This window comes from Ambystoma mexicanum, chromosome 2q (genome assembly GCF_040938575.1).
Source record: "Ambystoma mexicanum isolate Mex_15411 chromosome 2q, UKY_AmexF1_1, whole genome shotgun sequence".
Lineage (NCBI taxonomy): Eukaryota > Metazoa > Chordata > Amphibia > Caudata > Ambystomatidae > Ambystoma > Ambystoma mexicanum.
The window spans coordinates 1287784024-1287800779 of record NC_090924.1 but is presented as its reverse complement, the minus strand read 5'-3'; the positions used below and the strand labels follow the sequence as shown (position 1 = coordinate 1287800779).

Sequence of the window (16756 nt, the reverse complement as noted above, 5' to 3'; positions counted from 1 at the left end):
CTTAACCACTATACCATGTAACCCGGCAGGATGCTAAACAGCCCTGGGAGAGGAATGCCTGATGGCTTAAGGAGTCGATCAAGTCTGTCTTCTCCCCCTTTCCCAAGGGCAACTGATGTAGCAGCTGCCCAGTCTCCACAAACATCTCCCATCACAACCTGGCTGCTTGACAGCCTGCCAGCTTCTGAACAATTACATTAATGATGCCGCCCATTGAGCACGCTGGCACAAGGGTGGTGCGGTAGCAGTCCTCACTCATTCAATGAGGACCTCACTCACAGGGTATTACCTTGTCACCACAGTACAAGATTACCATCCGCTGTGAGAATGACTAATGGTCAGAGAAGGTAATTGATTATAACAGTTTATTACTGACATGGAGTGTAACGGGAGAGACGGCCGAGGCGAACAGAACAGGAGCCTCTCTTTCCAACCATCATCCTCCGAACGTTCCATGGCTCATGCAGGTCACGCAGGGCAAGAACAGTGCGAGCCAATGACGTGACACATCTTTCTCTTTTACATTAAAAACAAATAAGAAAAGAACTTTACTACATTGCATAATCTTTAAACTTCACAGGCGGACCCCTCAATAGGGATCTTGATCTTCCTCTGGACTGTGACCCCTGTACCTCACTCTCTTCCTCTTGTTCACCCTCACTGCCATTACCTGTACCTGATCCTCCTCAACAACAGGAATGTCCTCTGCTCATTCTCTCTGTGATTGTCCGCCAACCTTTGCCATGAACCACACATTCCTTCATCCCATGCACTCCTCCCATCCCGACTGGATGTTATCCTATTCATAGTCCTATCTTTCCCTGTTTGCCAAATACACACATGAACCCCTACACTCACTCACTCTTTTGGGACTTGAAAATCTCGACAAGCCCTTGACCGTTGTCCCTGGCAACTTTATTCTGATCCAATCTCCTTTTTTTATACCAAGCATTTTGGCACCTTGTTTATCATCAGTATACTTCTTCTGATAAGCCTGTTTAACTGCTACTCTCTCTCGTAGCTCTCTTTGCATCTCTTCATCCCACTTGTATTGTCTTCCTTCATCTCTCACCCATCCAGGACTCAACCGACTGCAGGGCAATGTTCCACGTATTAATTGGAAAGGAGATACCTCTGTTACACTGTGGGGGGTAGTTTGCTAAGACACAAAGAGTTCAATCAGCTCTCTTGAAGTTTCAGTTATTCTACACACACATCTGGACCAACTCCTTTGATCTTCTGTTAAATCATTTCATCATACCATTTGATTGGGGATGATACAAGGATGTGCACAAATGTTCCAAATTATGTTCACACAAGAATTCCCCCATCTCTCGTGATTTAAACTGCACTCTGTTGTCTGGCACAATTTTCGATGGAGCACCTTTATTTGCAAATAGTTTCTCTAAAAGTGTCTTCACATTCATAGTATTCACCTCCCATATGGGTTGAACAACAAGCCACTTTGAATAATAATCTATCACGCCCACCAAATATTTGCAATACTATGGCAATACTTGGAAAGGACCTGCTATATCAATAGCTATTTATTTCCATGGCCCTGCAGCCAAATCCACCGGAGTCATAGGACTCACTCGTGTAGTAAGCCCTTTGTCACTATTTTGACACGGAATACATAATCTCACAACCTTTTCTATCTCCGAGTACACCAGAAATCTGCCCTTATTCTTCTCCTGGTAGCTGAAATACCCAGATGGCTTTCACGCATAACTCTGATTATTCTTGCTCTCAATGTTTGGGGGGAATCAACACCTCCCCCCTCACAACACAATCACCTTGAACACATATCTCATCTACAATTATCCTCATTGAGCTTAGGTCACCTCTCAAAGATCTCTCTGTTGGCCAACGCTTGACACAATACTCCTTGGCTTGCCTTAAAGTCTCATCATTCTTTCCTTCTTCACGCCATTCATCTCTTGAAATCGCCTTCTCACCAAGCCACCCCACTTCAGTGTTTATCTGCTCGTCATCCTCTATCTCTGGCACTTCACATTCATCCTCACTAATACCTTCAGATATCTCCATTGGTAATCTCGACAGACAATCGGCCTGCACATTATCCCTGCCAGGGATGTATTCTGTTTTAAATGTATAACCTTGAAGTTGGAATACTAGTCTCTGCAGTCTAGCTGATAGATTCATACCACACCCTGGTGCCAACACATGTAACAACGGATTATGATCTGTTTTGATCGACTCCCACAAAAACACCCTAAAATGTTCCACTGCCCAGGTACATGCTAGGGCCTCCTTTTCAATAACTGAAAACTTACGTTCCTTCTCAGACAATGTTCTAGATGCTTGCTACCACCCGTAACCGCCCATTATCCTTCTGCGAGAGAGTAGCACCCAGGCCCTAACTGCTAGCATCCACACTCAACACACATTTTTTCCCACATTTTAGAGTGGTAAAGCCATTTTAATTTCTTCTTTAGTTTCTTGAAAACATCTCTCTTCCACTTCAGTTCACTCAAACACTGTAACTTTTCTAAGGGCCTCATTACACGGTAGGCGGTAAGGGTTTACCGGTACCGGTATTTTATCGGTACCGGTAAATCCTTACCGCCTTACTACGAGATCCCTTTGCGGGTTGGGGATTTTAACGCCTGCTTCTTGCAGGGGTTAAAAACCAACCCGCAAAGGGACCCATGGAGCTAATTACGGTACCGCAATTTGCGGTGCCGTAATTAGCACCTTCCCCATTCCCATTATGCCCTATGGGGCAAAAATGGGAATGGGGAAGGGCAATGGTGGAAGGGGGAATTACCGCCCCTCCAACCTTGGAATGGGGCGGTAATTCCCCTTTCCACCAAGGCGGTGCCGGTATTTTACCGGCATGAACCATGGCGCTAATTGCGCCATGGTTCACCGCCTACCGTGTAATGAGGCCCTAAGTAATTTATTCAAAGGCTCGGTTTTATCTGCAAAACTTTCCACAAATCTCCAGTAAAATTCTGTCTACCCCAGAAAATACCTCAACTGTTCTACATTCACTAGAGCTGGGGCACCTTGTAAACCATCAATGTGATTTTGATTTGGTTTGATGCTGTTCACTGAAATGTTGTGACCTAAATATTCTACCTCCTTCACACCAAACTTCAATTTTCCACCATGGAGGGTCATGCCACTACCTTCCAATATTGTTAAAACTTCCTTTAAAATACGGTTGTGTTCATCCTCATTCTTACCATGGATCAAAACATCACTCTGAAATGCCTCCACACCTCATCATCCCTTGAAGAGAATGTACATAATTCTTAGGAACACAGAAGAGCACTCACCAAACCAAACGGCATCCTCTTAAATTGATACAGGCCATTAGGTGTTATGAAAGCTGTCAAGGGTTTTGAGTTTTTATTCAACTTCACTTGATGATATGCACTAATCATATCCAAGGTGCTAAAAACTCTTGCCTCGCCCAATAACGGCAACATTTCTTACAGATTAGGTAGAGGATGACAATCAGCCACCACAAACTCATTTACATTCCTCAAATCTACAAATAACCTGATCCTTCCATGAAATGTTCTTGTCAGAACCACTGTGGAAACCCATTCTGCACCCCCAATTGGTTCTATTATATAATCATTTACCATTTCCTCTAATAGTCCTATCTTTCCTCACTCTAATGGGTACCTTGCGCAACTTGCTTCTCATAGGCACAGTACCCTCCTTCAATCTTATTTCATGCACAAATTGACTTAACAATCCCAACTCTTTCTTAAACAATGTTGGATAAGCATCAATTATATATTTCCTCTTTGCACAAAACGTGTTTGTCTTCCCCAGGATGAAACTTCATCTGTAACTCTCCTTGCTGAATCCACCCTAGAATGGGGGCTCCATATTCCGCCATATATACTTTAGCTCTTGTTTTCCTGCCATGGTATTCGATGTCTCCAAGTACATCCCCTAAAATGTTAATTTTTCCACCACCATATCCTCCAGGACTGATGTCAGGTTTGAACATTCTGCATTCCCCCAAAACATCGTTAACTATCTGCAACCCCAAAATGGTATACTTTGAAGATGAATCTGTCATTACTCTCTTCCAGTGACGATCAAATGAGACACCAAGGTACTTTGTGATCTTCCTGATCAAGACATCCATTAACCATTAAAACATAATCGGCTGCACAGTCCTCACTTCCTCACATAACACATCCTTGACAAATGTCCTTTGAAACCACAATTCCACCAGTCTTTCTCCAATGCTGGACAGTTCTTGTTATTAGCGAGATTATCCTCCATCCCGCACCTGAATTAATGTCGCTTGTCGCCTCTTGGTTGGTGCACATATGAACTTTGCACATCCCTTTGTCCTCTTTGTATCACCTTCTTGACTGGCCCAATGGCATACAAATCATCTTGCTTCTCTCAGTTGAGCGCTTTAATGCTTAGCTCTGATGCCTCTATGTTCCTTGCTATCTCTATTGTGGAATGTAATTTAGGAGTGGGTCCTGTCCAAAGTCTTTCTCTAATCTTCTTGTTCAGAACATTCTTCAATATCTGATCACGCATGACTTGATCTTGAGTTATTTTCTCAAATTCACACTTTGCAGTCAAACCCCTTAATGCTCCCACATAGTCATCAATACCTTCTCCAGGTAACTGTTTTCTTGAATAAAAATTGAACTGTTCAAGAACTACATTGATTTTCTCTGCAAACCGTTCTTCTAATCTTGACATCCACATGCTAAATAGATCTTTACCTTTCTCCCCCCGAACCAGAGGTAAATGTTTCATGAGCATCACTGCTTCCACTCCAATCGCAGTTTTTAACAATGACAGTTTTTTAGAAGCTCTTAACTCTTCACCATTCTGTGCATCCAAGTAAGCCTCAAACAATTATCTCCACAATTCCCATTTCATGCTGGGGTTCCCTAGAGACTGTAAAAATGGTCTTGAGACGGTAAAAATGGTAGAGGCGGTTGCACAGCCATATTAAAGTTCCTCATGAAATATGCTTTGTCCTCTTCAATGTTAACTTGAGATATAATGTTTTCCTATGTAATGACTTCTTTGCTTCATTTATTTTATTATTTTTCTTTTTTTTTAAACATGAAGGCAGCACCTCAATAACCACCTTCAGTTCTTCAATAACACCAGCAACCAAAATAATTGAGGTGTTGTTTATCTATTTTTTTTTTTTAAATCAGCCCCTCTTCCCCTCCAATATGCTCCTTACTGACCTCCAGATTGTGCCTTTCCATTCTGCAGAGGGCACCCAGCACTCACAGGGTTAAAGTTCTTGTTGGATTTCCTCCCTGAAGAAGAGGCAGAGATTACACACGTCGCCAAAGTGTGAAACACACAGCTCAGTTCCCTCCGCCGGCCTGCCTTAACTTCCCAGATCCTCGTTGCCACTTGTGAGAAGGAATAATGGTCAGAGAAGGTAATTCATTATAACAGTTTATTACTCACATGGAGCGGAGGGAGAGAGACGGCCGAGGCAAACAGAACAGGAGCCTCACTTTCCAACTGCCACTCTCCGTATGTTCCGTGGCTCGTGCAGGTCACGCAGGGCAAGACCAGCATGAGCCAAAGATGTGACAGCCGCTTCATCCCCAATGCAAGGCTTCATAGGATGAGAACAAAAATTAGGCAAACAAGCACCAGGCAGTCAAAATGCCTGCACCAAACGGCCAAATGGCCGCTCCATGCTCCACACGGCCAGCCGTTGCTGGATGTCATGTGGTTGTAATCTGGTGTAGGGTCTAGTTCTAGCTGGTCATAGCTTGTCACCCTTATAGCAGGCTCCCAAGCCGGCGAAACGGCATTCTGCAAACCAAATCAACTTGCGATGGGCAAGTCCATGATCAGGCTCCCTGCAGGTCCGCTGCAGAGAAGCATCGGTGAGCAGCCCGCTCACGCCCCGTGAGCCAACCTACCTGAATCATTGAACCTTCTCCTATGATGTAACAACAATATTTTCAAAGAGAGTACCCTGGGAGTTATTTACAGATTTTGATTGCTTGGTAAAAACTGCAGGTTGGAACGGGGGGGGGGGGGGGCATCACCCATATGCTGACAGGAGAACTACAAGCAGCCTACCAGGTTCTAACCCCTGACGGAAACCCTTATAATGATCTGAAGTCAGAAATTTCAGAACTAGTTGGTCAGGGGCCGAAATATTATAGAAAATAAATACAGGGGCTTAAGTCTTCTCAAATACTAATGTCACCTATAATACCAGATGCTGAAACCCACACTGTCAGATAGCAATACAAATGCACAGTTAGGGAATGCTTTGGAGGTTTGTGAAAACCCACACCCATAAAGAGCAACACTCTACCCTGGACTGATTCTAAGGCAAAGGTTTCTGATCCTGTACGCTTAACCTGTGATCTATCAGTCGCTCTGTAGTTATATTCTTTGCTGACAGGTGCCCACGCTTGCCAGGATCTACAACTGGGCTAACCTCGTGCATTCTCCCTCCGGATGTACTATTCCGTGAGCTGAACGCCAGAAAACTACAAAAAAAAAAAATCCTCTGTTTTGTATGCTGGGGGCTCTCTGCCAAAAACGAGGGGAGGGATCCCCAGAAGTTTCACAAGGGAAACCTCCTATTACTGAGACACACTTTGTGCTCCCCTCACCAGAGCCTCTGATCACCTCTGGTGCCAGTCGTGCCAGTCACCAATCCCCCTCAGACATTTCTCCTAGAGTTCCAACTGTTGAAATCTGTCAACATGCGACTGACATTCAATCCTTCAGCTGCCACTCAAATGAGGATCACCCAAGTCACATTACCTTCACCAGCACAACACTGCCCCCTGAAGTGAAGAGTGTGTCACCAAAATACCAACAGCAGGCCAATAGAATGTTGTGATATCATTACTCAAGCCAGGAAGGAAGAGAAACGTAAACCTTTACTCACAAGCAACAGCTCCAAAAGCAAAACAACACAGGACAACACCAATCACTAGGCTGCTAATAATGCCAGATTTGAGCAAGCAGTTAAGTACATTAATATGATTTCTAAGATACATGGGATATGAAAGATATATTTTTTGTAAATATCTGATTCGGCTGGTGTAACAAATGGAAGGAAACATTATTGTATTATGTGCTATTGTATGTATGCATATAAATCTTAAAGACATCACCTACAGTTTTTTAATTGAATAACATTGGCCCACAAACACACCATGGGCCTCATTAAGACTCCGGCGCTAAACCATGGTGCTATTAGCACCATGGTCCATGCCGGAGTCCGCCATGGTGGAATGGGGAATTACCACCCCATTCCGAGGTTGGTGGGGCGGTAATTCCCCATGCCACCATAGATCTTCCCCATTCCCATTTTTGCCCCATAGGGCTCAATGGGAATGGGGAAGGTGCTAATTACGGTACCGCAAATTGCCTTACCGTAATTAGCACCAAGGTCGCTTTGCGGGTCCCTACTTTAACGGCTGGTAAAACCAGCCGTGAAGGTCGGGTCCCGCAAAGGGACCTCGTAATTAGGCGCTAGGTGTTTAACAGCACCACAGCCTTTTACGGCGCCGTTAAACACTTAACGCCTGGGTCATATTGAGGCCCCAGGAGTTGTATCGAAGGCAGCAGTTGCACCCCATATTACTACGTCTGATAGACAGACGTTCCAGTTCATAAGAACTTTACACTCAATAGAAAAGCACAAACTTTGCCATTTTCAAAAGTTCTACAAAATATACAAAAATGCAGTTACATTTTACAGGAAATATAGCAAATAACAAAAAAGTAACTTGATCCCAATCAACTATCTCTTTTTCCCACTACCATTAGTGTTGGCCATCAGATGGCACCTGATAAGCTGAGCAAATTCTAGTTCCAATTTCTTAAGCTCTAGTTTTACATGAGCCATTTTCCAGTCCAGTTGGCCATCTTGTCACCTAAGAAGGACAGGTGTCCAGATAACAAATTGGCAAATTCACCCTTAAGGACCACACCTGTCTCTTCCACGGCTGCATTAGACCAAAACATTTCAGGGCAGGAACTGTCCTGGTTGGATGCTGGGTGGTATGCTTCTGCTATGGAAATTTAGATGGTAGCAGTCTAAGTAGCAAAGAACAGTGAAATCTCCATCTGTGTTATGTTAAAGAAGCATGCATCTATTCAAGTCTAACTTCATGCATATTTTATTCTGGTTGCAGGTGTATGTGCGTAGCACGGACTACGACCGAACTCTAATGAGTGCCGAGGCCAATCTTGCAGGAATGTATCCTCCGAAAGGGGTGCAAGTTTGGAATCCAAACATACAGTGGCAACCAATCCCTGTACACACTGTGCCAGAGGCTGATGAACTGGTAAGTGTGAAGGGAAAATGGTGGGTTTAATCAGCTAGAGGCAAGCTGCAGCTACGCCTAGTTCGGGGACTTGAGGAAGCTCCCCACAATCATGGGATGTGAAAGAATGAAGACAAATATGAAGTGCTCCAGAACAGTTTGCATTACTTGTATTGGTGATTATTTTATTATGGGTATTTCTCAAGTGCAAACCTTGCTTCCGGAAGCGACAGAGCGCTGGGCATCACTAGATGTTACAGGCATGCATTAGATAGTTACAGGGGGAAACAGTCCTTGCAACATCGCCTTTATTCCAGAACATGACGTGTGATGTAGGGAGTGTGGGGTGGAACATGGGAGTGAACTGGAAAGAGTGGTGGCCACGAGGAATCCTGAGATGGGGGCATTCAAGGTTGGTGTTAGGCGATGTGATGATTGTGTGCCTTAAAGCGTGTGGTCTTAATTTTATTTCTGAATTGCATGAGAGTGGGGTGATTCTGATGTTGAGGGGTATGCGGTTCCACAGTCAGAGGTCATATACCCACTAGAGGATTGGTTTCCCGGCTCCTTTTTTGGTTGCATTTCTCCTGCTCTAGAATAGCCATTCCATGATTTCTGCTGATGACCTTCCGTGAGAGATGGTGACTTTGTCTGTCAGGTAGGAGGGGAGTGTGTATGATGACAACTGACTTTGAAGATAGATGTGCCTGCTTGCAGGGGTAGCCAGTAAAGTTTGATGAGTGTAGTCCTTTGTTGGTCATATTTGCAGACGTTTGATGAGGCAGGCAGCAACATGGGTGATGCGTCCTATAGATGGTTGGGTGGTGGTGAGAAGGCCAGTGAGCAAAGCATTTCCTCTGTCTCGGTGAGGCAGGTCCCAGGTCTGGACCATGGGTGTAAAGCTATTGTCTGTAAGGAAGGTCTTGATTTTCTGCAGAATGGATAGTTTGTACCATGTTTTCTGAGTATTCTGATGATGCATCTTATTTAAAAGAAATCACTTATTATTCATAATATCTAACATTTGTTTGATAATGCACCACATTTTAGCCATATGGTACAAATGCACAAAATCATTTACACTAAAAGAGTTCCCATAATTGTTAAGAGGGGCCTTCGATAGCGGTACCATTACCAATAGCCCATATTCCGAACTATTTCCAAACGGTATCAGGTAATATCCCCATAAATAATGTTGCCATACATATAGTCACCGGGAAACAGCACAGGTGACATTATTTATGCAGACAATACATGGGGTAAATGGGAGCAGAGGTTGTGGGGGTGTCCCCCGCTCCCTTTAAAACAGGTTCCATATGGTAATATTGCAGCCGAAAAATGGCGCCATTCTTGTATGGCGAGATTTTAGCGGGGATATTATCACATGGATCCTTCCAAACTTGCACATTCAAGCATGAGATGTTTAATGGTCTTTACCATCATGCCACCGCAGAGTGTACATAATGTGGCATTATGATCCAGTCCCTTCCGGGTTTCCGTAACCTCTAATGTATCAACCAGATTGAATTTAAGGTGTATGTGTTCAAAAGCAATCCAATTTTAAGGAAAATCAAGCAGATAAAGGGGGTGAGTGATGCGCTTAAGCTATTGAAAAAGACACTCTCCGCTATACGTTATAGCTGCTAAATCAACCTCATTTTGTTCCCGGCCCAAACCATAAATAACACTCGTAAACACATGCCTAAAACAATGGTACAGGCAGGATCAATTTCACGATTTAAACAGCGCTTGAATGCCTCGGCACCCAACAACTTCAAGCAAGAGGCACCAACTCCACTAAAAGCGATGTTACTGGCTTATGAAGTAAGAGTCAAGGGGGAATGCACAACACCATTCATTAATTTCCAATATAAAAGCATACGTCGCAATTGAAGCTGACTATAGAAGCTGGTAAGTCCTAGCTCAGCGAGTAGATATTCTACAGGTATGCTGCTGAGGAATTTAGTTATACATGTTTAGACATGTCCCTTTGAGTTTCTTAAGTTTGAGTAACATGGCTAAATTCCCAGACTTAAGCGCAATCCGGGGCGGACTGGCCTATAGGTAACTGGAGATTTTCCGATAGGCCTCTGCACCCTGGGCCTCTTTTGTGTGATAATCTATTTTATTTCCAAATGTTCTCAAAGGAAAAGGGTTGGGCATGCTAAAAATGTGTAATATAAGGCCACTTTGAAAATTCTTCACAGGGCCTCTTTTGGTTCCCAGTCCACCCCCTGAGCGCAATACAGTAATATGGTGGTAATTTTGGCTTTATAAACATGAATGATTGAATCGAGGGAATATCCACAATGATTTCGGGCGAATTTAAGAATGGTGCCAAGTTGCTGACGTACTTTAGTCTCTATTTGTCGATCAGGGATAACCATGTCAGCTAATCGTCGATAGTCTCACCCAGATAGTTATATTTGGAAACAATTTCAAGTGAGTGTTCTCTGATCTTCCATGTATAGCACCTTCTGACAATGCAAATATTGGGCTTGAAGACTGTGATCCTCGTTTTATTTATGTTAACTTACAGCGGCTCACGTTCATATGAGCCATAAAGTGAATGCAAGGCGTAAGACCCTTGCGTAAGTCTTTTACGCCTTCTATTTACGTTATGGCTAATATTCAATCATTGGTGGAAAGCAACTTGGATTTTCGCCACCACCTTCCTCTCTGCCATACAAATACTCCAGCATCTGCGTCAGCATGGATTTTCATGCCGGCGCAGATGCTGGAGATCCTTATGGGGTCATTTGTTCACGCTCCCTGCCATGCTCGAGCGTGCACAATTACAATTAAAGCCAGGAGGGTTTCATTTCAATTTTGAGTGCCGCCTGACATGCGATCATGGCAAATAGAGCTTATAATTAAAACTAAACTCTGCCTGGGATGCGAGGATGCCATGCAGTGCTGACTCACTTTGCATGGTGGTGTGCAAAAGAGCAGAGCAAAGGGCAGCATACACTGGTTTGTATGCCGCCTTTTGCCCTCGTAATGAGGCCCCAGGTCTCAGGATGGGTGTGGGTGATCGAAAGCCCACAATGAGCACACACAGTAAACACTACAAATTACTCTGTCAGGTATATACATCAAAAATACATATACATTTATTAAAGGCCTTTTAAATCAAACACAAAGCAAATATCAGCAGTAATAACTGAACCAACACAACACTACTATCAAACATATATACATTAACCAATGGCCTAAAGAGATGATACACAATAAGGGTCCACAACATGTAGCAGCTCAGGAAGGTGGGGGAGGCAGTGAAGAATAGGTTCCCACTATTCGAGGAGGGTCTCCCCAAGAGGGCAGAACAGGATCCAAGAATTGGGAATAGCTCGGTAGCACAGGCTACTTCGATAAAGAAGAGTGGCCCTCAGAGGACACTTGTGCGTAAAAATGGATGAATGTGCCAGAGGCCACGGGTAAGGGTTGCAAGTACTCACCGACCGTCAGCGTACTCTGGACCACACTTCAGCAGTCGAGTCAACTTCGGTTGCAGGTTCAAATCCTGCATTTGTGCAGCGCTGCGGCTTTCAGGGCTGTTTCCAGGGATAATACCGTTGTGGGACAGTGATGATTTCTCTGCTCCTGACGAAGGGATCAGGCCAGTTCTGCTGCAGCAGGTCTGAGGGCACAGGGGGGCACAGCAGCAAGGTGCCCACAAAGTTCATCACCAGAGCTGGGCGACACAGCGACCACGTATACTCAGGTTCAGGCATACTCTCCTAATTCCAGACCTAGGAATGCTAGGTGTACGAAACTTGGCGGGAGAGTGCCTTATACCCAGAGTTTACAGTCTCCAATCTCTCAAGTGTCAACTCGAGGCGGCAGCAGTTGCAGGGCAAAGGTCCCGTGCAAGCTGATCAGTTCACTGGTTGGGCCAGGAACACTTCGAAAAGGCTTGCTTACAGGATAAGTTGGAGGTGGGAGAATAGTTAGCCCACTATTCCAATGGGTCGAAGCGCCTTTGCAGATCTTCTAAGTTCAATCAGCAAAAGGGTGTCCAACGGGGCGACAGCAGGCTCAGGGTGCCAAACCTTCCAGCGGGTCACCAGCGGTTCCTCGGCTCTGCTTCTTGGTTTCAAGATACTTGGCTCCCATCCAAAGTTCAGTGAGAACTCAAGAGATCTACCTGGTATGGGTTTTGGGGGCCTTCTCTTATCCAGAATCTCCTTTGCGCCAAAACGAAGAGGACTCAATGAGAGATCTGCTCACATACAGCCATCCCAGACATGGACCAATCACGGACCATGGTGGTCCCAGTCATTCCCAGCACACCAGACATCCTGGCACCCAGGATGTGTATTGGAAGTAGACGGTCCAGCCCACATCCTTGAGGCACACACACAAGGCATGCAGAAGCCTGCAAAAGCTTCGGTTTTCACTGGGATCTAGGTGACCAAATAAGGATTTTCTTATTTTTCTTATTTCTTTCTGCTCGACCTGGGGAAAGGCAAAGGAACAAGATGGCCAAATGACAGTTCAAAAGACCTTGTGGAATGGCTATTTTGGGGCCGAGCCACTGTCCAGGATCAAACGCGGTAAACGCGATATGACCACAAGAAAGGGTTAAAAATCTACGAAGAAATTACAGCTGCCACCAGCTTTGTTCAAGGGACATCTGTACTTCTACCGAAAAGTCCTTTGAGGGTGTCTATGGCCTTTAAAAGGAAAAGAAGACCCCAGCGCACTGAACTGTGCAACAAAGTGAACTACTAAGGGAAACAATGTCTCCCAGTACTGACTGTCTTTAAGAGCATGTCAGTTTCCCCATAACAAAGTGAGCGAAAACCCAGCAGAGTACAGCAGAAGACTGGACACCACTGGCACAAGTCAGGCTAGGTTGGTCAGACAACAGCAAAATGTTGGGGGGTTCAAAACTTGAGGGGAAATTACACATAAATGGAAATCTTTCCTAACACACAGTTCAACACCACCACAGGGAATGACTCCCTTCCCCTGGCATCTCTTTCACTTTGGTTTCATAGTTCAACACTTTCAGTCTTTCCTTTTGAGGGTCCCAGACCCAAGCTTCCCTATCCCCAGAATGGGGCAGGCTTGGTTCACTCTCCTGCCAAGTACAGCCACGAGGACGATGGTTGGTACTCCTCTCTTTCTTGTGGGATCGGGTCCCAGACCGGTATCTCTCTACTGCTTTGATTTAGCAGACCTGGTTCACCATGAAAAGGATGACTTGGGCATCTTCTCTCTTGTGGTCGCGGGTCCCAGACACGAGTTTCCTACTGCTTTGATTTGGCAGACCTGTCATCTTCTACTGCATTGTTTTGGAAGACCTGGTTTACTTTCCTGCCAGGTACTGCCTTGAAGAAGATGACTTGTAGGGAATCTTCCTTTGTGGGTGCGGGTTCCAGACCTGACCTCTTTTCATTTTGTTTTTGGTGCTCTTAATGCGTTCTTATCTGCCAGGGTCTCCCTCCTCACCCCTGCTCTGTGGGTTAAAAGTCTCCCATGGATTTTATGTGCCCCCACCACCTGTCCCGGCAACCCCTGTACCTTTTGGGGTCACTGCCAGTGTGCTCCATTCAGTCTCAGGTACTTCTGCTTTCTGTTTAGGATTTCTTGTGGCATCTCCCATACTTCGTTGTGCTGCCGCGGCTCTGCAGTATTTGGTTCCTCACAGAATGCATGTCTTCACTCGACTGAGTGGTCTCTGCTTCTCCCTCTTTCCGGTTGGTCTGTCTACGGCGAACTGGCGGGTCAGCATCCTCTTCTATTCTGGATGATTCCTACGCTTACAGTTACTCCAGGGAGGGCTTGACAACATGGTAAGTCCTTCTTTGTTTTTATCATAAGTGGACATAGAAGATTAGACTGTTCATTTAGGTTCTTACCATTACTCTTCCTTGTTCTGCATCTCCTCTTCGTCCCAGTACTTGTTAAGTAGGTCTCGCTAAGGTAGTCCCTTCTCTTCCTCGTCTCAGTAGTTATTAAGTGTTCAGACTTTCATGAAAGCATGGGATATGGAGTTTGGTTTTATGGGACAGGAAGGTGTGCAGGGGGCACGTGGAGAGTTTGCATACCACGTTCTCCCGATATGTTCTCCATGTTCCCCAAAGGGGAAGTCTCTCCCAATGAGATCCTCTCGCTGATTACCACCCCCGGGGGGACTATCAGGTAGCGCGGCTCACTTCCCTGGCTTCATGGGAAGGGGCTCCCCCTCAGCGAGAAGTGACGGCATCTCTGAATTCGTCACAAATGGCACCAGTGTTTTGGGGGGGTTTCTGATTGTGTTTATGACAGTGAAATTATCAATGGAGTGTGATATGGAATGTGAGGCAAGGGGGTTGATGCTCTGTGCGACACCCTTTAAGGGAGCCATGCTGTCACAGGTGGCTTCAGTTATGGTGTTTTGCTGAGGTGAAGATTTGTATTCATGTCAATTAATAGCATTACTGGCGGAGCACACCTATAATTTTTCCACTAACTTGTCCCTTTTCCACAATTTTGTTGAGATGTCATCCCAGTGCACCCTGTCCTGCATATCTTTAGTGGGCAATGCTAGGGAGTATGTACGGACATGCCAAATCATGGAACACCCGAATGTGCTTTTTATGCAGAACCTCAAGATCTCAGTCTGGATTGTAATATATGGTAGGCTGGCATGCAGCTAAAGTTCACATAGCTCCTTTATTTGTAATGTCAATATAAATCAGGTGTATGTGTAAATGGGGTCCCCAGCTTCTCCAGCTATTTCCTCACTCAAAAAACTGCCCATCCATTCTAGATCTTCCCTACCTTCTCACTCCCAAACATTTTGTCACCATTGCTCCGTATCGGAACCCATACTCTCATGATGTCACTGTTCCCCAGCACAACGGGATGTATGCACAAGGAAGAGGTTAAATACTATACAACATAGTATTCCAAGATGCTTTCGTTTTGATCAGTGAAGTCAAGCCTTGGTATGTAGGAGGACAATTCCAAATCTCCTCCTCCAACAGTGTTCTGTTACACTGTCTTCCTCAGGGATGGGTAATTAAAACCATCTCTTCTTTTTTGTTTTCAGAGGCTCTCTGGGCTGACAAATCAGTCCCAGAATATAAAAGTACTCAAGGTGCTCACTGGGTCATTGGATGCAGGCTCCTCACCCACACCCTACCAGGGTTAATGCTATGGTGCCATCAACATCTCAGGTGTTTGCATTAAGGTGCCATCAAGGCCTGACAGTGGGAGTAGTGCAGTTTCTTACCTCCATTAGTTCAGCACTGGGCAGCCTATGCCAGACAGCATGGACAGGTTGGCTAAGTGATTCCAAAGTATCCCTGCAGCTGGGATTTGGGCTCAGTCGGGATAGGGCTACAGGTCCTTTCAGACCCTTGTGCAGACCTAGTGTGGAATACTCATCCTGAAGCCACTGGTTGTCACTCAAGCTATGTCTTTAAGTGAGGTAGATAATGTTCAGGGAAGGGGATACGTTTTTCTCAACTGCAAAGTCTATGCTTTATGTCCTTGTTTTACTTACCCCCGGGTCAACACAGGTTTTCTCCATAGTCCTATCTACGCATTTCATTTTGTTGCTTCCCTGCCATATCTGATTTTGACCCCACTCAAGCCATTGGCTTATCAAACCCACAGTCCCTCTATATCAAACCTATCTAAACCCCTTGTTTGTGGCAGGTGACCATCCCGCATCATCACAACCTCTCCTACTGAAGAAGCGAGATCACCCACATGCCGACTGCATTCCTAGCAGTATTCCATTGGTAAGCATGAGCTTCCACGACCTCAACGCATGAGATACCCGCCTCACCAGCTACTGCTACACTATATGCCTTTGCCTGCATTAAGGCTCGATCAATCGTACGCAACCTCAGAAAGCAGAATTTCTGCCGCAATAACCGTCCCTGGCCATTCTAAAATGGCTGCTACACTGCAAGGCAAACGCTGCTAAGCAACGCGTCTCTAGCTACCTTGACACGCTCCTATTGGATCTCACCGGCTTTAACACCCAATCAGGTGTGCCGGCAGGCAGAAGCCGGCCCTCACCAGAAGCCCAAACTAAAAGGCCAGATCCTGTCTGGGCCTGTCCAAACCGCGACGGGCCGTGGGGCCATCCACGCTGCTCACAACACCACCATCATCAGCTCTACCTGCTGCAACTTGGTAAGCAAAAGCCACCCATTTTCTGGTCCTCATATCTCGTCATTCAGCTAATCCTGACAATGAGCTTATAGCGCCAGACAATCAGCCCAGTGACTATCTCAAAATACAACACCCACAGACTTCTGCTGGTCAACACCTTACAGGCATATAACCTGCGTTCGGCTCGATCTGTCCATGTCGTCTTTAAGCGCCTGATGTAAATGCCCGCGCTGTGCTTTGTCTTGCTAATCCCTACTGCTCGCTATCACCGCTCTGTCCGTCATCCAATTATTAGCCAGTCAAGCAAATTGTATTTCGGCCCATCTGTCACGCAGTTTATCGCTATG

At 45.3% G+C, this 16756-nt stretch overlaps 1 protein-coding gene across 1 annotated transcript in view; it reads left to right on the top strand.

Annotated features, from left to right (window-relative positions):
* LOC138570103 (prostatic acid phosphatase-like) overlaps positions 1–16756 on the top strand; it is a 406974-nt gene that overhangs the window by 107722 nt on the left and 282496 nt on the right. Inside the window, exon 4 of the mRNA XM_069648716.1 lies at positions 8160–8312. Within this exon, the coding sequence (XP_069504817.1) occupies positions 8160–8312 (153 nt within the window). The remainder of the gene's footprint in view (positions 1–8159; positions 8313–16756) is intronic.